This window comes from Uloborus diversus, chromosome 4, assembly GCF_026930045.1.
Source record: "Uloborus diversus isolate 005 chromosome 4, Udiv.v.3.1, whole genome shotgun sequence".
Lineage (NCBI taxonomy): Eukaryota > Metazoa > Arthropoda > Arachnida > Araneae > Uloboridae > Uloborus > Uloborus diversus.
Window position 1 is genome coordinate 137,740,247 of NC_072734.1, and position 20,146 is coordinate 137,760,392.

At 33.1% G+C, this 20,146-nt stretch overlaps 1 protein-coding gene across 1 annotated transcript; it reads right to left on the reverse strand.

The window, feature by feature from the left end:
- Nucleotides 1–2,920: 2,920 nt before the first annotated feature.
- LOC129220336 (trafficking protein particle complex subunit 1-like) lies at nucleotides 2,921–20,041 on the reverse strand. Its single transcript, XM_054854739.1, has 5 exons — nucleotides 19,800–20,041; nucleotides 13,392–13,491; nucleotides 11,867–11,937; nucleotides 6,945–7,083; nucleotides 2,921–3,388 (listed from the first exon to the last, which is right to left on the reverse strand). Exons 2-5 carry the CDS (start codon nucleotides 13,488–13,490, stop codon nucleotides 3,260–3,262), a joined length of 438 nt encoding a protein of 145 aa, XP_054710714.1. The 5' UTR covers nucleotide 13,491; nucleotides 19,800–20,041; the 3' UTR covers nucleotides 2,921–3,259.
- Nucleotides 20,042–20,146: the final 105 nt, after the last annotated feature.

Genomic DNA, 20,146 nt, shown 5'->3' on the forward strand with positions numbered 1-20,146 from the left:
AAAAAAAAACATGATATTGCAAGAAACTTTATCAATAAAATTTACACCGAAATCAACCGAAAACCAACTTTTTAAAGGTAAATTTTCAAAATTTTTTGAAGGAGGACTGCCGGACATTTTGCTGCAGTAATGCATCCAGGGGGGAGGGGGCACAAGACTGGTGACCCTCCCCACAAAATGCTGAGTAGATGTTTAAAAAAAATATTCTTTATTATTAAAGAGAAGAAAAGATCTCATTTTGGGAACACGCAGTTATTTTACGAAAAAAACAAGCTGGTCATTTTTTCATTATTAGCAGTTTTAATATGATTCAATAGTTTACTCTTTGAATATCACCAACATGGCCAAATTGAAACCAGATTTTTAAAAAAAAAATTTTTTTAATTGCCAAATTTGTGTCACCAAGTTGACGACAAAACTTGGCGACCGAAAGACTGGGGATATATTGCCAAGTGTCCACCAAATTATAACACCACTTGAGTTTACATCAAAATTAACAATGATTTCCCCCAAAAAGGGGCAAAAGACCCCCTTTGGAGCATACGAAAGCAACTAAAAAAGAAGGTGCACAACTAGACCCCACTAGGAGTCTACATACCAAATTCCAACTTTCTAGGACATTCCGTTATTGAGTTATGCGACAAACATACGCACATACATACATACATACAGACGTCACGAGAAAACTCGTTGTAAATAACTCGGGGATCGTCAAAAGGGATATTTCAGGTGTCTGTATGTTCCTGGGCACATATCCACGTGTGGTCGGGTTGAAAAAAAAACTCAACATTCATTTGGGGGTGAGCAAAATGGAAATTAAGGGCGATTTTGGGGTGAAATTTTTTTCGCGAATACAATACTTCCTTTTTTGTAAAAGGAAGTAAAAAGAATGTTGGGAGGAAATCTTAATTTCTTTTAAAAAGAAATATTGACATTTAAATTTTTCAACATCTTCAGATTATTGGCGGTGGATTGTGTGCCTCCTCACCCTTCCTCGCACAATCCTCTTTCTTTGATACAGTATCTCTCCCCTCCCTATTTTTTTTTTTTTTTTTTTTCATTTTTTCTATTTCGTTTTCATTTTTTTCTATTAGTCCTCAAAATTTTTCTTCTCCAAAGCCCTTTCTCCAGCCAAAGTTATTACAGAGTACCTCAAATTTTGTTTCTTGGGCTTCACTTTCGCAAAATTTCCAAGGAATTTCTTCTAATCACCTAAATACATCGAAAATCGTTTAAAATTGCGTTTTTGGAACTTCAATTTTGAAAAACTGCAGTGTCCCTAACGTTACCAAGTATGGTCTTACACTCATGTGTGTAAGACTTTAATTTTGGAAAATATTCGAACAAAAGCCTCCGACCCCCTTTCACTAATATCATCAAAGAGTTAATATTTTGGTTTTGAAAACTACTATTTCGAAATATTTAAGTGGGAGAATCCCTTTTTTTTAATACCATGGAGTATTGCAGAAGAACTTCATTTTTAGGACTTCAATTTCGAAAATTTTCCAGGGGCGAGCTCCAGAACACCCCGTCGGTAACAGCATCAAAAATTGTCCTCCGTAGTATTTTTGGAACTTCAATTATGAAAAGTTAATGAGGTAGCGTGGGGGAGGGGAGGGGGTGCGTATTTCTATCTGCTTTTCAAAAAATCGATTGGAGACAGTCTATGAGTCTCATTCCTAACCCAAACTATAAATATGGACTATAATCACATTTATAAGACTAAAATTTCTAAAAATAACCTTGGAGTCACATGTACCTTTCTTGCCCCTAAACTGTCACCAAGAACTGTAAAAACTGCGTTTTCAAAACTACTATTTCAAATTTTTCTGGGGCGTGAATACCATTCCAAACCAGTAGCTGGATTCACCCATTGCTACTAATATCGACTTTCATTTAAGACTTTTTCTGCAGTTTGAAATGTTAAGAATTGCCCATCCTCTAATCTTACTAATATGGTTTACATCGCGGTTTTTAGACTTAAAAATGTGTTCCGCCCTAAAATTATTTTCTGATTTCACCACTGCCTTGTTATTCCGGGAATAGCCCCCCCCCCGCCTCCCCAGATCCCTGTTATTGTTGCATCCCCAAATATTTCGGCTTAAATCTGCCTATGCACTGAGGCAGTGAAAAGCAATGGGATGTAAGTGCAAAAATTAAAAATTTGGAGATTAGCTGTACAAATAGAAGCACCTCTCCTTTGTTCCAGGGAAAGAGATCGTACTAATAGCCCTGGTAGGTGCTGCTATACAGCATCATAAAGGAAAAAATTTCAAAGAAAGCCTACCTCGGATCTGAACTTTGAGCGTGTTTTACTAGAAACTTTAAAAAGTACAATTTTATCTCTTTGCTTTTCACAGACATGTATGATTCATGAAATTCTTTTTAAAAAAATGGTTTTAAAAAATAAATATTATGTTTTGTCTTTGTTTTGCCAAATTTCTCACCCAGCATGAGTCTTTTGAAAAAATACTAGTACACTGCCATACTAAGCACAAAAGTCATACCTGCACTTCTTATCAAAATTGAGTTACAGTCACCAAGTGATTCTTTGTCGCATATTTTATCTAAATACAATGTTTTATGGTCATTTGTGAATGTGAAATACTTTTTTTTTTTCATTCTGAAAAGGTTGCACCCATATCAAATACATGGATGCACACAACTTTAAACGGCAATTTCTCATTTTGAGCTCAGATGCAGATACGACTTTTGCCCTTAGCACGGCAGTACAGCTCTCAGTCATTAGTATTTTAAAAAGAAAAAAAAATGCATTCAAATTTAAATATCTGATGCAGGTTTAAACAAAAAGAAAAATGTTAAAATTTGATTATTTATTATTATCATCAATAATTTTTGGGAAGAAACTCTCCAAAAACAATTTGAATATGCACATCAGCTTTTTTGGACAAACTACAGTAGATATCCTGCCTGTTTTTCACACATACAAGCATTTTCTTATAAGTATAATAAATTTCAGTTACTTCTCTAAAAGAAGAAATTAAGAATTAAGTGGCAAAATGAGATGCCTTTTATGCTTTCAAAATGTGAGTCAGTAAAACAAAAAATAACTGATTCATTGGCATCATGATTTAACATTAGATTCCTTGAAAATTGATTGATTTTATCGGGGGAGAGTAAAAATACTTAAATTAATTGGAATGCATAAAAATATTTTAATAAACATATATAACGTCAACAAAATATACATCGAACACACTTTTTACAAGTTTTCAATACATATTCAAAAGGAGTTCATTTACATAACACGTGAGCCAAATATTGGTGCACTTCGAATGAATTTATCTAACTTCATTTGAAAAACTTCACTATCTATTTCTTTGCCTAAGGTACATTCTGGATTTTTTACAACATACTCCACATATATCTGAAAAAAAAGAGAAAATGAAATTAAAAGAGTTTTTCTTATATTATGCAAAAAAATAGTAAATAAATATAATTTTAAAAACCAGTAAAAGGAAAGAAACAAGATAAGTACTGTTTGGTATTATCAATCACCTAAGATAAGTCAATCGTCTCTTTGCCATTTCATTCTATATCGACAGAAGCAGGGACGGATACAAGAGGAGGGTCATGAGAGTCATGACTTCCCCTAAGCTGTCCATAGCAGTATTTGACTACATTGTGTTCAAACACTTATGAGTAGAAAATGTAAACAATTTAAGTATTATCTTTTAAAGTAAACGCTTGAAATACTACTTCTTTTCATTGCTTTTGATATTAATTTCTAACATTTATTCCCGAGTAGGTGCCTTATTCCTGGCTGATTTGATGCTTTTTATTGACACTCAAGCACGTTCAGAAATTCTTCGTATCGAAAACTGTAAGTTCATCTAAAGGGCGGGGGGAGGGAGCAGCTCTGAAGCATGACCGTCTCTCTAAATGGTAGTCTGTATCCACCCCTGGACAGAAGTGCTAAATGGTTTAGACGACTTTGGCCTGTTGTGCTTCTCTGCCATGTTTTTAACGAGTTCAATAATCCAATGAATGAACTTTCAGCTGTAGACACAGTTACCAGAATGGTACAAAAAAGTCTAGTTGCAGTACATAGAAACACAGATTGAAGATTTTTCTCGTAAATAAAATTAAGAAGTTTCATTGTTTTTTTGTTTTTTTTTAATTAGAATACTGCTCTGTATGCCTCTTCATCTGTACAATTACTTTATCTTTGCTGTCTGAGTCCGAAAAGTTGAGGGATATTTAGAGACAAGGTCAGTTGTGTTTTAACTTTCAGTTTACAATTTTCTTACAATGGCAAAAACCAGTAACAATATTTTTACTAGCCATTCTTTGTAAAAATCTGCAATATAATTTAAGCTGTAGAAAAATAGATTTTTTTTCCCTTTCTAATGGGGCTGCAGTAGAGGCACTGCCTTTTGCAGATCTAGTGTGATGCCGTAGCATAGCAATCGCTCTTTCAATTTTCACCAATATTGGTAGGATGCCATCGCCACAAGAATTATGGCACCTAGTTTCCCCACTAGATGCAGGCACCTGTGCTCTATTCACTGCAAAACAGCACTAGGAATTTAATTTTGCCAAGAGATGTTCCATGCCAAATGAGTACTTGAGGGATCTTTTACATGCCACATAATCATAGGAAATGAACGCTGTTGATTTTCTGCATCGCGAAAATCCGCCAACTGGAGCCAGGAACGAACCTGCACCTTTAGGTGTAAGAGACCAGCGTCTTACCACTACACCACTCTGTTGGCGGAGAAAAATACATTAGGTCTAGCTTAATTCAAAAAAATATTTTAAATATCTAATTCTAGTTTAAAACTTATTCATAGGGCTAATATTTTTTAATAAAAATAATGTACCATAACCCCCTCTCCCTAGATCAAGGCCCTGGGGTTGGGAATTCATCCAGCCCTACCTTTATGGGAGCCATGGTTTAGGTAGGTAATTTCAGATACACTGCTGGAGTTCTTTAAAAGTAAAAGAGCTTGATAACTTAGAGATACATTTTTCATATTGAAGCAAACTACATATTTCAAATTCAAATCGAGCAATGTAATAAAATAATTTTTGAACTAAGAAAACTAATCAATCATGATCTGAAATTCAAAAAGAAAGAGCTAAAAAACCAGTTTTTTTTTTTTTTTGGATAGACACTGTGAAAAACAAATACCCACTAGTTGAAGAATCAAATTCCCTCGATCAAACCATTTCGATTCCTCCCGACTAATTAAGTAATTAGTCACTGAAAAACTTTCTGAATGAATAGCTAACTTATAGAAACTTATTACATCCAAATTTCTGTAGACTAGCAAATCTTGTTAGATACAGTCGAACCTGTCTATCTCGAATTTTATGGAAGAAAAGAAAAATTTGAGATTTGGAGGTTTCGAGATAGAGGTTTTGAAAAAAGTTTTTAAAAAAAAGGTAATTGGAGCAATGACTCGAAAGTAAAACTTTGGAAGCTACTTTACTAATCAACAATGTCCCCTTCCTCTCAGTTTCCGAAAGGATATAATTGTTAGAAAACTTGCTTTTTGTACATAAAGTTTTAATTCTGGATGATTATGTGATTGCTAATATTAAGAAAAATGCTTTTTGTCTCCAAATTCCAGTTAATAAAGATCGTTGGGGACCGAATTCAAGAAAGACACTTTATTCGAAATTCGAGATATACAGGTTTTCAGAAAATTTCATTCGAGACAAACATGGGGGAAAACATTAAATTAATACTTTATGTGCAGGGAAAATAAAAAACTTCGACATAGAGAGGTTTTCAAGGTAGACAGGTTCGAGAAAAACAGGTTTGACTGTATTTCATCTGAGAGAATCATGAATTTTGCTAAAGCGCTTTTTGAATGTTGATGCAGAAGAACCTCAGATTTTATCATAGATTTAATAACATAGTTTCTGCATTGACATTTAAATGCCTAATGAAGAGAAAGAATAACACTGGTGAAACACTACAGCTGCGGCAATACCAACTTAACAGCATTGTAAATGCAGCAGAGAGTCTTATCACAACATTATGTAAGCTGCCAGGTTAGCCTTGCCCCAACTATAGTTTTAGGTTTCATAGTTTATTGAGATGCGCTATTAATGTTCAAAACCTAATGTCCAAAACCAAAAAAATCAAACTGATGCTGTAGTCTATAGGAAAACTCACAATTAGCAAACTTTCTTGCAATTCTTGCTTGTTGAACATCAAAAGACAACACTTCGTGTAAACTTTCAGTACAGTAAACTTCTAATTATCGGCAGAATTGGGTGACACGGTAAGCACGGATAAGCAAAAACCATGAATAATACCAATAGTAGGAAAAAAACATATTACTGTATACAATAGCTAAAGAATATGAATTACACTCACCCATACATTTAAATTTTTCCTACAAACATTTCTACATCGCATCTGCTAACAATGAATGTAAAAAATTATACATATGTCAAAGCCAAAAATAAACACTAACACAATCATAAGTTTAAAAAACATTTTTAATCACTGCTAAAAAATTTATTTAAAAACATTTTTTTGAAAAGAACTGCTGACAATCCGACCTCAAATAATCGGGAGTTTACTGTAGTTATCTCTTTTGCAATGATTAAATGCCTGTAAGATTACATCTAATTTTTTTTTTTTTTTTATTCAACTTAGCAGAAAAGCTACATTTATTTAGCAGCATAAAATTTTAAAATCAATTTTACTCTGACTCAAGTGGTTTGATCAAATTAAGCTGCTGATTTTACAAGACACTGATCTAATTAAGAATGGATAGATACTGTAATCCTTAAATTATTGTCTCAAAAGTATTTCATACATTTGTCTCTTTCAGTTAATGTAACATGACTGAATTATTCAATTCATTTTTCATCAAGAAACGTCTCAACATGAAACATCGACAGATTTTTTATTCAAAAAAGAAAGAAAGAATAATAAAAATATCAACTCAATAACACAATACCTCTTTGTATATTTTTTGCAAAAGCTCCCTCACATTTGCAGCATTCACATCAGTATTCATTATAAATTTTAATCCAGATCCTGCTTCATAAAAATTGAGCTTGTATTTGCTTGTTCGGTAATTTAAAAAGCCTTCTTTGCTGCAAAAAAAAATCATTTTTAGTCAATAATTTTAAGAAGAAATTAAAATGAAATTAATTTAAAAAGAAATACATTATTCAAATCAAGAAGTCATAAGTGGAGAAAAACTAAAAGAAAGTGCTTCACGTGTTTCTGAATCAAAAAGAACCTTTTAATATTTTACCTAACTCAATCATTTCATAAAACTCAAAATGCATTTTAAAAAATATGCAATCACAAAGTATAACTTTTAGTACATATAAATGAGAACATGCACCCTTTCTGTTTCTGTTATTGAAAAATATAGCATATTTAAGAGACAAATAAAGGAGACATATGGAGTCCACATCATATTTTTCTAACTTATTTCCATTTGCACATTAATTTATGAATAAGGAAATTAGTTCACATAGAAATGTAAGAGAAACACCTGTTTTTGTTTGAAAGTCTAGCTAAAACTTGGAATATCTGTTATGGCATACATTTTTTAAAATCCTTAATGAGAATTTATTCAGTATCTATTTATTTATTTATTTTTAACTTGGTAATCTTCCCAGATAATTTACAAAATCCCAATTCTGAGATCTATACTAATAATATAAAACTGCAGAGTTTGATTGTTTGTTTGTTTGAACCTGCTAATCTCAGGAATTACTGGTTTCAGTTGAAGAATTCTTTTTTGTGCTGAATAGTCCTTTTGTTTAAAAATCAGATTGAACAAAATATTTGTAATTGCAAATTAAATGTTTAATTAATTGTTTACTTTTATGAATTCTTAATAGATGGTGGGGTAAGTTTATTCATCGAGAGGGCGCTGGCTGACAGTGTCGATAGCTGCGAGGAACCATGCTGCATGGCTCAGATGTGTGGTCGGCTATGCTACTGTGGAACAGTTGTGGGCAGCAAACTGATTTTTTAATGCGTTTTTTTTTTTATATTCAGGTACATAATTTGATCTTGTAAGATTTTTTTATTGGGTTTTGTTTTCCTTATTTTTTCAGCGTTTGTTTTTGTTCTAATAGTTGAAGATAGTTACTTATCTAAGTAAATAATTTGATTTGTGGTGTTATTCAATTGTGATTGTTCTTTATAATGTTTTTATTATAGAATTGTTTATTTAGCAAAACGTTTTAAATTGCAGAAGAAAAACCCGCTTCACTCGCTATAGGCCACAGTAACGGTAGCATGGTTGCCTTAACGTGGTTGACGCATTAAGCGATGAACTATACAGTTGAAGGATTATTTTCAGTTTTAAAGCTACTGTTAATCTTTTTATGTGTTTTGGCAAATAATTTTAAATTCCAAAGATACTTTAATCGGTTTTTTGAAAAGGTGTGAATGCATTTTAGTTGGAGAAAAATGATCATTTCACATCAGAAGGTTGGGGGGGGGGGGCGTGGATTTCTTTATTCAACTAACTTTCTTTAAATTCTTAGCACAGCCATCACCCTGAGGTTATATAGGGTAGGGCGGGGCTAGTTGAGCATAGGGGTAAGTTGGGCAATCGAAATATCTCCGAAACTATACACCGGACGCTAACATGTCAAATGAAGGAAAGGCGAGGGCGCGGGAGGGGAACACATTACGTGACCGCTAGTGGCGAATTTACGATCGAGTAAGGCACGCGTGCGCTTTGTTTATTTTGCGAAAGAAAAGTAAAAAAATCTTCTCTGTCTACATTTCTTCTGTACAGGTTAAATGTTATTCATTTTCAATCAAGTAAGTGTTAAAGTTTCATTAATTTTATGTATTTTCTATATCTATTATGGATTTTGTTTAAACTAATACAGTTTTTTCATAACCTCATTTTAAATTCAAATACTCGGGTCGGGGTATGTTGAGCAACTGTTGCTCAACTTACACCGTGATTTAAAATGATAGTGACTTTTATTTTTCTCTCGAGAAAAGCTGCAATTCTCACAGATACACCCGAGAAGAACGCGTTGCAAGAAGAACAGAGTAAATCTAGTAAAAAAGTTAAGAAGCAAAAGACGAAAATTGAAAACAAAAAAAAAAGAAGAGTGTTAGTAAAAAAATACTTCAGTCTAGTGATGAAAGTGACAAAGATGAATGTATCTGCCTGGTTTGTAGCGAATTCTGGTCTGACAGCAAACCAGGAGAGAAGTGGATCCAATGCAAAGATTGTAAAGAGTGGGTACATAAAAATGTGTCCAAGTTACTGGCCTTCATTTCATTTGCATCAATTGCAATTCCGATGACGATGATGATTAGTTTTAGTCATTATGGATATTTTTTCTTAATTTAATCTTTATTGAAATTGAAAAAATCTGATTTTAAGTGGAAAGGCTGAATTTATTCTAAAAAAATAAACTTTAAATATGTTACGTTTTTGTTGATTCTATTTTTATGTTTAATATCTAGAAGAATATTATGTTTTGTTTTATTTTTTAACTTAGAATTAATAAAGTAACGGTTGATTATCAAATACAATTTTTATTTCATGTCTAGAAACCTTAGTTAGACTAGAATCTCTAACTGCTTAATTTGCCCCATACCCTTGCTCAACTTACCTCACCTATGGGGTAAGTTGAGCCTACTTGACTTTCTTCGTTTATACAGCTGTAACTTTTGAACTTGATCAGTCAGAAATAAATTACTATGGGCTTTTTTGTAGAAGAATAAATAAGGAATCCATCGGTATGCCACACAAGCTGTTGAGACTTATTGTGGAGGAGCTATAATCACTTGAAGAAAAAATTGCTCAACTAGCCCCGCCCTACCCTATTTGTGAATATATAAGTGAATATATTTGCTAGTATTACATATACTGGGAAATATATTCACTTCAAAATTCAGCAAAAAGACATTGGATTACGCAAAAAAGATCATTACCTTGCTATGTCACGAGTGAGTTATAATGTACAATAAATATGTAAATGAATTATGATAAATGTTTCATTTGTGCAGTAATTATATAATAAAGAAGCTAGCATTTAAGTTTTCAATTCAGCAGTCATTTCTAGTAAAAATGGGTTATTTATGTGTGGAGAAAAAATATTCAAGAACACATTTTCCAATATCATATCTTTTAAATAAATAGTTAGAAACATTGAACAAAATTCATTTATGAAAGAATCTCTTGAAAAACTATGAGATAAATGTAAAGATTCGTGAAAAGAGAGAGTTCAATGCAAAATTGTGAAGCAAAAATGAAATACAAAAATGGTGCAATAAAGATTTTTTTTAAAGCTGGGTTAAAAACAGTAAAAACAGAAATAATTTTGTGAATTAAAAAATCTGATGCTACATTATTATCTTTTATACGCATTAAATAATACATACTTTTTCAATAACTAAATGTTTTCAGTTAAAATTTTTAAACCTAAATCTTTTGAGGTTTCTTCTTTAACTACATACAATAAAGTAATAAAAAGGTATTTGAAGGTTTGCAAAATATTCACATGCCTACTACAACTAAATTGAGTCATGCTTTGAACAAAACAAAACTGGACATGAAAATTGACTTGATATGTCTAGCAAGATATATAAAAAAAAAGTAAAAAGAATAATTTGCTTTTCTGGAGTCTTCAATTCAAAATAGTAGGTGCACAATTACACAAGTCCTAAAATATGACAATTCAACTTTCTATGTCTAAGCATTATTAAGTTCTTCTTCTTAAACACTACGGCCAACTTCCCACCAAATCTGCCTCAGTCAGTTTCCACCATCATAACCTATCGCCACCACTGTCCTCCATCTGTTGACATTAATGCTCTTCAACCACTTCTCCATAATGACAATTTTTAAGTTAAGCGAAGTTAGTACAGAAATACATAAAGGGGAAAGATACGGCTAATTGGGTACACCCCCCCCAAAGAGTGTATATATATATATATATATATATCCAATTTTATTTTTAAAAATAATGCATTGCATAAACATATGCAGCTGATATATAAATAGCGGATTAAAACTGAAGAAAGACATGCACATGGCTAGATTTTATATAGGTTGCACATACCAAATTTTGACCTTCTTTGAGAAATAGTTTTTGAGTTATGTTAGATACAGTGGTAGTCGGGCATAGATGTCATAACAAAACTTAAATGGGACTGAGGGATGATCAAAATGGATTTTGCGGTTGCCCTATGAACTGAAGTATGCACAAACACATGTAAAAACCAATCAAGACTGTTTCATGCATAATATTAATTAACATTAACATCAAACTTTGTGAGTGAAAATTTGGGTAAATACAATACTTATTTTAATCTGTATAAGAAAGTAAACATGCTCCATCAAACTTTGAACTATACACGTCCTACTTCTTTTCAAATTTGTGATTCTAGTAAATGGTTGTTCATAAACTCAGTGAGAAAAAAGGCTCATTTAACAATGTATGCTGACTGCTGATCTTTTAAACTAAAAATCCTCATATAAATAATAGCCGATGATAAAGTAACCCGCGTGTTTCAACAATGAAACTCGCTCCATGGCATGATAATTTGATAATGTGTTTCGGCAATGTTTAACATGCAGAGAAAGGCTTTATTGTAACAAGGCTGAACTTGATTGGGTGACTTAACTGTTTTACTGGTAAGACTATCATTTCAGGAGAATGAAGAAACCTAAAAATGGTCAAATAATGATAGCTACCTACTGGAGTCAATGGCTGCATTCATGTAGAAGCAAATTTTCACCCATCGCACCATGATGGGCGACTTTCTAGTTAATTAATAAATATAAACACAGAAGAAATGCCTTTCAATATCAATAATGAAATGCTAAACAAACACTAGCAACAAACTTTATTTGCTTTTTGAATAAAAATGATAACTTACCAATCAACTGGTGAAAGCTTCAAAACAAAGGACTTCAAAGAAAATATCAATCCATACATAAGTTTCATTTCCTATAAATAAAAAATGTGAAATTCAATAAGAGAAGAAAACAACTAACTACCGAATGTATGTGACTTGTTTGAAAGGAGTATATCAGTAATAAATAAATATATTACTAAGTTTTATGTCGGTATTCCTTAAAAGGTGCAGAGAAGAGCTTACACTAAGACAGTACAACAAAGCAATTACACAAAAACACTACGCAACAATACAATATAACAATATTACTACTGACTGATAAAAAAAGGATGGCAAAAAAAGGGAAAGAAAAAATAAGAAGAAAGTGAATTTCCCTCTGCAAAGGTTCTTTTGACTTTTTTTCCACAACTCAAGAAACACAGATTTTTAAAAATTAAGGTGATAGTTAAATTACATAGCCTATACTGCTGTGGGCAGTTAAATGGTAATCAGCAAAAATGAGTTTTCATGATAAAAATGCAAAAAAATAAAAGAAAATTGTGTAGTTGCTGCCTTTTACCCGCCCAAGAGCAGTATGTATCTCTATAGGTATAAATAAAAGAGTGTACGCAAATTAGGGGAGGTTCTTATTATCCCTCGAACTTCGGGCAAAATTCATATGGTGCAGGTTTTAAAAAGGCTTTTACATGCTGCATAAGTTAGAACAAGTATGACTATGTTTCCCTTTAAGTTACTTAATCCTTTCTTATTCAATTTATAATGGATAAATAAGGATCCTGTCACAGAAATTGTATCCAATTTTTAAAATGAAATTCAAACAAAATTATACAGTACAGTATGAGACCCCAAATTCAAAATCCTAAAATCTGGAAGACCTGAAAACCGTAACTTTTTTCCTTAAATATGGTTTAAAACATGTTTATAAAAAAAAAATTTTTTTTAATCAAAAAAAATCTTTTTTTCACACTTTTTTTTTTCAGATTTAAAAGTCTAAAATTGCTAATGTTCAGCAATTACTTGTTGAAAGCACAACACTTTCAGTTCAGCCTGTTTTAAAACATTTTTTCGCTGTCATGTGTTATACATAAATATGCTGTAATCGTGTAGCTATCTTTTAACATCCACTTTTGGTTAACGATACTTCTCTTTTTCTTCTCATAAGAGTGCAATACAAAGCGCATTGAACAAAAGTACAAAATCATTTTTAGAAAAAAAAATTTATTTATTTGTTGTATTGATTGGCACATTGCATAATACTAAAAAGCAATACCTGCGGATTATATGCCTCTGCAAATAGTCTCCGACAAAAAATAAAAGAAATTTAGCACAACATTAGTGAAACTAGGAAAAACATGACAATTTTCAGAGTTATAAAGTCAGAAATAAAAAAATCCGGAAAGTCCTGAGAATTCAGGATTTGGGTCCCATACTGTAGTCATTGAAATAGTTCAATTGTTTAGAAATGTAACTATAGAAATGACATTAAATTCCAGTTTCATCCAATTTGTCATATATCTTAAATAAATTAATATCACATCAAACTCACTTCATCTCTGGACATCCCTGCCTGGTTCCTTCTATTCCATTCTGCATAGTAAATACATGATCCAGCAGAGTTGAATATATACAGGTTATAAATAGTCATCCTGAAAGGGAGAAAAAGAAGACATAAAGAACTTGTTTAAATACAATGAAAAACGAAGAGGAAAAACCTTGTGATATAAAAATAAAACTGCATGACAACACTGGGAAAATAAAGGGCAGTATCTGCTAATTTTTTATCTATTGTACTTTAGCTTTATCGTACAAGTTTTCTTATTTGGTTTCTACTGAAAGTAATGTATGAAAATAACCTCACATTCCAACATGATTCTTTAACATGGAATCCAAAACGCGTTTTTTCAAATACCCTGAAGACTCAATTTTGCAGATGCTGCCCTTTACCTTCACGCGGCAGGATAGTTTTCTAGACGCTTTGTTTCATTGTATATGGAAATAGCTCTGGTTACATAATTTTTGGTAAACATGCAACAATTCCTTTTTTCAAAACCATTCTATAAGCAGAATTGAACAGTTGATACTTTCGGACGATTAAGAGGATGTGGAATCTACAAATGAAAATAGTGACTGAAAAATTAATGATTTTTCATTCAAAATGCATCCAGTAAAAACCCTTTTGAAACTATGAAAGAGTCATGCAACAAATTCTAATTTATGTCAAAAAGGAAAGCAAAAGGCAAAAACCCAATATAAATTATATTGAAAAATAGCAAAAACCATACCACTTACTTGTAACTACATCAAATTCCCAAAGCTAGGGGGGAAGGGCAGTTGACTCCCCTAAATGACAATCATCACTGACAGATAAAGTTTGACCCCCCTCCCCCTGTCAGGGCGGGCTCTAGCAGTTTTGCCACCATGGACAAATTTCCAAAGTGCCGCCCTTCTCCAAGGTAAAAAAAAGTTCAAACATTACAATTTTTCATTTTTGCATTACAAATATAGTTTATTTCCCTTCTTTTTGGTAATTCTTTTTATTTTTAGTATAAAACATTCTTCCAAAAATAAAGCCCCCCCCCCCCCCCACACATTCTAAAATGGTGATGATTGAGAGCAGTTATTTCGTATTGTCTTCACCTATTCATCAATTCATCGCTCCTAAATACGAGCAAGACTTCCTACACTTGAAATGTGGCACCAGAAAATATTTATAGGGGGGGGGGGGGCACGCGTAAAATTTCCCGTATCTGCTAGTGGGGTCCGGAAATTTTGACATTGTAGTCCTAAGAAAGCAGTTGTAAACAGACTCTGGTGGTTTAGACTGCGGAAAGTTTCAGGGGGCTTTCTGAGGGAATTTTAAGAAACTGAAGTTTTAACACATTTCGCCTATAATCGCATTTTTTACTTTAGAGTAAGGGATTGGACTTGGGTGCTGTCTTTGATGATTTTTTTAAAAAATAGATTTAAGGTACTGCAAACCTATCACCCCTATTTTTCGACATTGAAGTTCCAAAAGGCAGTTACCGACAAACTTTGATGCTTACAGGAAGGGGGCTCTTTGGTTCTCCCCATAAAACATTTCGAAATAGAAGTCCAAAAAAGTGAAGATTTTAAGTCATATTCAAGGACTAGGGTGAGGGTTTATAGATCTCATCTTAATTTTTTCGAAATTAATAGTTTTTTCATTTTCAGATTTCACACATATGGGAGCATCATCTCACTGTATTTAAAGAGGACTGTGCACTAAGCACCTCAACAAATTGTTGTTTTGAAAAATCCATTTTTAGATGATTTGAATGATTTTAGAAGGTAGGATTTGAAGCGCGAGGCCTTTGTCAAGAAGTTTTCAGAAATGGAAGTCTTAAAAACGCAACTGAACACCATATTTGGTAACATCAGGGGCTCTGCAATTTTCAAAATTGTAGCTCCAAAAAAAGAAGCCTTAAACAATTTTTGATGTTGTTTTGAAGGCGAGGTGTTTGATAGTTCTTCTTCTAGAAATGTTTCAAAATTGAACCCCTTGAAACAATACTTGAGATGCACTTTAACGATTTTAGCTGAGGGAGGAAGGTTCCGAAGCGTAGCATTTTAAGGATTTTCTTATTTTTGGATTGCCTAGAAAAAAGAAAAAAAGGAGAGTTGGGGATGAAAGAAATATGAGGTGTGGGATGTGATTAACTGAGCAATAATCTGTAACTATTGAAAAATTTAATTTTAAGGTTCTTTTTAAAATAAATTAAGATTTTGTCACAACAACCGATATTTTTTTTCAATTAAAATTAATTCTTTTTTCCTGAAGAGCATTCATTTCTTCTCTTCAGTAATATGGAATATTTTTGAAAAAAAAATATTATACTCAGTCTTGGGGGGAGGAGGGGAAGCCCTGTGGGTGATCCAATTCCGACGACATGCAGAAGTTCAAAAACTGGAACGCCAAAAATGCATCATTATTTAAAACATCGCAAATAATAATTACTTGCTACGCAATTGCAATATCCCACAACGCTCTTGTAGATGAATTACGGCTATCGGGAGAAGCACACAGTTTGGGGAAAATTGACTGTCATCACTAAATCAATTTGAAATCAATTTAATATTTAACAAAATTAGTTGGAGACAAAGGTTAAATTTCAAAATCCGGACCTTATGTTCAGAATGTTCAGAAAACTTAACCTCATGTCCTAGCTGTACAATATCGGGGTGCCACTTTCCTTTCTAGTCGACTTTTCTCGTAAATCCAAAAAAAAGGTAGCTAAACAACACATAGTTCGCTTTTGAGTTGATATTAAAACATAAAAATTATCAGTTTAAATAAACGTTAACTGAACTAATTAATTCTAGCATTAACGCTAATTTTGTAATCCGAGGCACCCCGACTGAAACTTTTTGAGAGGGCAGAAATTTTCAATAATGCGGAATGAAACTCCAAATTTTTTCCCAATGAGAAAATGTGGGTATGTACACAAAACTGCATCCAATGGAAAATGACTCGGGTACCTAAAAAAAATTTTTCGCAATTCAGTTTCCAAATTTGTCGAATCATCAGACAAAATTTGCTGAATAAGGATTTTTTGGAGGTCACAGTGACCTCCGTGACCTCCTACAGGGACGCCCCAGCATATAATCAAGGGTTTATTTATGTGGAAAGGAAAGTAATACTACATTTTTAAGATCAGTGTTTTTAATCTGAGAATTTCACTCGTAAATTACTTTTATCTGAGAATAAAGAATATGCCTGCGATAACACCATTAACAAATTTAAATCTATACTACATTAGCATCGACTTTGTATCATAAATACAAGTTTAACATGAAAGTAAGATTGTTTTTTGTTTTTTTTTTTTCATTTCAAATTATAATATTATTCAACCTTATGAATGCAACACAAGAAATAAGAAATGAATAATTATTGAAAAACATTAAACTCACTTCAGAAAGGTTCTTTTCCTGTGAAATATCAAATATATATATTCTTTAATTTTTACTTTGCTTAATGGCGCTGATGGCAACGATATTTGAGCTAAATTGCAAAGTAACCAATGATATTCAGTTTTTCAACTACAAAGATTCAAAGCGGACTTTCAAAAATCACTTAATTGCTTGAAAATTCCCTGCTTTTGCATGTGGTAAATTTGTTGGGGAACACAATCAACTTTTATAGAAGGGATGGTGTTGTCAGTGGTGCATGTTTCTTTTTTTCTTTTTTACTAGTAGGAAAAAAAATACAACCCTTCAAAACAACGCCAAAAGATTTCACATAAAAGCTTTCACTCCCCTTGTTGAAACAATTGACAAGAAGAGAGCAGACCCTAGGCATGGATAATAGGACTGTAAAGCACATGGCCTAGGGCTCAGAATCAGGCGGAGAATTCTGATGGTAATGAGACCCCACCCATTCTTTCTGACTTCGCAGCCAGATACATGACCATCTGATGTTGGGAAACAGCAATTACGGTACAAAAAACGTTGGAGAACAAAATGACCAACAACCTTCAAATGCTTTTCATTTCAGACTCCCAAGCTACAAAAAAGGAATTATGTTGTTTACAAAATAGTTTTGCACAAGCTTGTCCCTAATGAAAAATGTGTTTTAGACATTTGAACCAAAATGCCGCCCCTAAAACTTGCCGCCTTGGACAGGGGTCCGGTTTGTCCGGTGCTAGAGTTGCCTCTGTATACAGGACCTGATTACCGCACAGGCCGATTAGGCCTGGGCCTAGGGTTGCAAATTACTTAAAGAATTATGCATAGTATTTCAAATATGAAAAATACATGTTTTTTACAGGGGTGCTCTCCCCTAAGTACAGGGGTGCTCTCCCCTAAGTACCCCCCCCCCCCCCCCAATACTACAAAGAGACCCGTCAGTAGGGAGCCCATCCCTCCAAAAAAGAGAAAAATGCCCCTTAAAACATCCTTCTCTAAAAATTTCAATGCCGTAGTCTGCGCCATCACCTCCCCTCACCCAGGTGGACACCCCTGTTTTTTAAATGAAAATGGCTAGTTAGTTAGAAAAGAGAACTTTTATTCATTCTTTCACAAAGGAATTTACCATGTCAATTATGAGGGGTCACAAAGGGGATTCATAAATTCACATGATAAACAAGAGTGCCCATATGCAAAATTGTTAGAGGGGGCTCAGATATTTTCACCATGGTTTAGCAGGATATTTTCCCCATGGAAACTGATTTCAGTGCAGCTTAATTATTAAAATTTGACATTTTTAATAACTTATTCATTTACGGCTGAAGAAGAAACGTTTTTATATTTTTGCAAAGAAAAAGTATTAAAAGCAAGAAAGTTCTAAATACTAAGGGGGGTGGCTTGAGCCCCCACTCGCCCCCCCCCCCATAGGGGCGCCTTTGATGATAAATGATTTACCTAATTCTATGATCCCAAAAAAATGCATTCTGGCGGGCCCAAAAACCTGTAAATCAACCACTGCATTCCCCTATAGAGTTGACTGTGGGCTTCTACATTATTGTCGGCCTAGTGACTCACTTTCAGTTAGTTTGTCCCTGCCTGTGGTGATTGTCAAATCAAGCACACCATTTTTCTTGTCATGAATAGGCTAGTATCTAGCTAATTTTCTCATTATTTTGCTATAGATATATTCTTCTAAGTGTTTTGTACACATATTAATACTTAGAAACTTCAGAGAAATATAAATTGCTAAAAGATCTCAAATGTAAACAATTTTCGTACTAATCGCAGCATTTTGAAAAATTTGCAGATTTTAGGAAAACGATTTTAAATTTGCGATTTGACAAACTTGGAACCCTGACAATACAGTGGACTCTCTCTGTCTGAACACTCTAATATTCTGAACACATTTTGATGGTCCCGGCGAAACTCCATAGACTTAACACAGGCTGACCTTTCTGTACTCTGAGCACACTATAATATGAACACCCCAGTATTATGAACGCTATTTTTAATCCCCATTCAAATATTACCTCTCTATATACTGAATATGTTCAAAATCGTACTCAGAAATTCCTACCGATCAAATTGGAAAGACTGAAATACATTCCCAATTTTATCGGTGATCAATGGGCATTAAGATAAAGAAGATAAATCCATTTTATGCATATTACTGCATCGAAAAAAATCATTCATCTGAGCAATATGGTGCTAAATTTTTTGGAACTGAACTATATTTAAAGAATATGACCTTTATATCCAGTAGCATTCAAGGCCATAAAAGCACGATTACCTTCAAGCAATATTCGGCTGAGAATCAACCGGAAACATTTTTAATTAAAAAATTGGATGACAGACGTACTTTGTTTGGAATACCACAATGCAAAAAATTCATTTTTTTTTCAGGTACTGTATCGAAAGCTATATTGTAATATTTTATTGTTGAATGTTATGTAACACTTTTTAAGTTAAAAGTAAATGTGAGAGTTTAGATCGTACTGAGTTGAATTAGACATAACACTAACCACCAATATAAAATTCAGAAGCACTATCTCAATTACTGGTATAGTTCACTACGTAAAGTGCTGAACATAGTCCTTTAACACAATAAAATACCTATACATGCATTATCAAGTCTCCCTCTATAATAAACATCCCCATTATCTGAACACTTTTGCTCGGTCCCATGAGTGTTCAAATTAGAGAAAGTCCACTAATATATTTTGTAGCATAAGAGAATGCCAAATTTGGCTTGGTCTGCATGGTACAGTAGAGAACCAATTATCCAGAAAATTACAGAATGCCTGGGACCATCGCGATCCGGTGTATCTGAAATATTTGATCGCTAAAACAGAAAAAAAAAGAATTAATTTTGAAATAAGAAGCAAACAGTTCCGAAATACTTATAATTGTCGAAACATTGCAAAATATTAAAAGAAAGAATCACCAATAGCTGTGGAACATATTAGTTTAATAACTAATAATGCACCACAAAATTATAAGTTTGGAAATACTTCTTCGTAAAATTACTTGCCTGAAGAAATAATAGAGGAACTGTTCAAACGGATATCAGCAACTAAAATTAGAATTTACAACCAGATCTCCCTGTGCCCCCGTGCTGAAGATGTAAACAAATACAAATCCAAACAGAACAAAATGACACTCTTAACTAAAACCGTAACTTAATTTTTCATACTCAAAGGGGAAAAAAAGAGATACTAGTAATGAATTTCGCATTTTTGCAATATTTTTCAAAGACTTTTGTAAATGAGATTACTTTTGATAGCTTTATTATTAATTTGACTAATGAAAAAAAAAAGTTGAAATGTTATTTTCCAGATGGCAACGAATTGCTGGTCTTTGACCCGATTGTTGCCATGG

Coding starts and splice junctions, on each gene's coding strand:
- LOC129220336 (XM_054854739.1), bottom strand. CDS start 13,490: ATGACTATTTATAACCTGTATATATTCAACTCTGCTGGATCATGTATT. Junction 11,938..13,391: donor CAGGGATGTCCAGAGATGAA/GTGAGTTTGATG, acceptor TTTTATTTATAG/GAAATGAAACTTATGTATGG. Junction 7,084..11,866: donor AAGCTTTCACCAGTTGATTG/GTAAGTTATCAT, acceptor TTTTTTTTGCAG/CAAAGAAGGCTTTTTAAATT.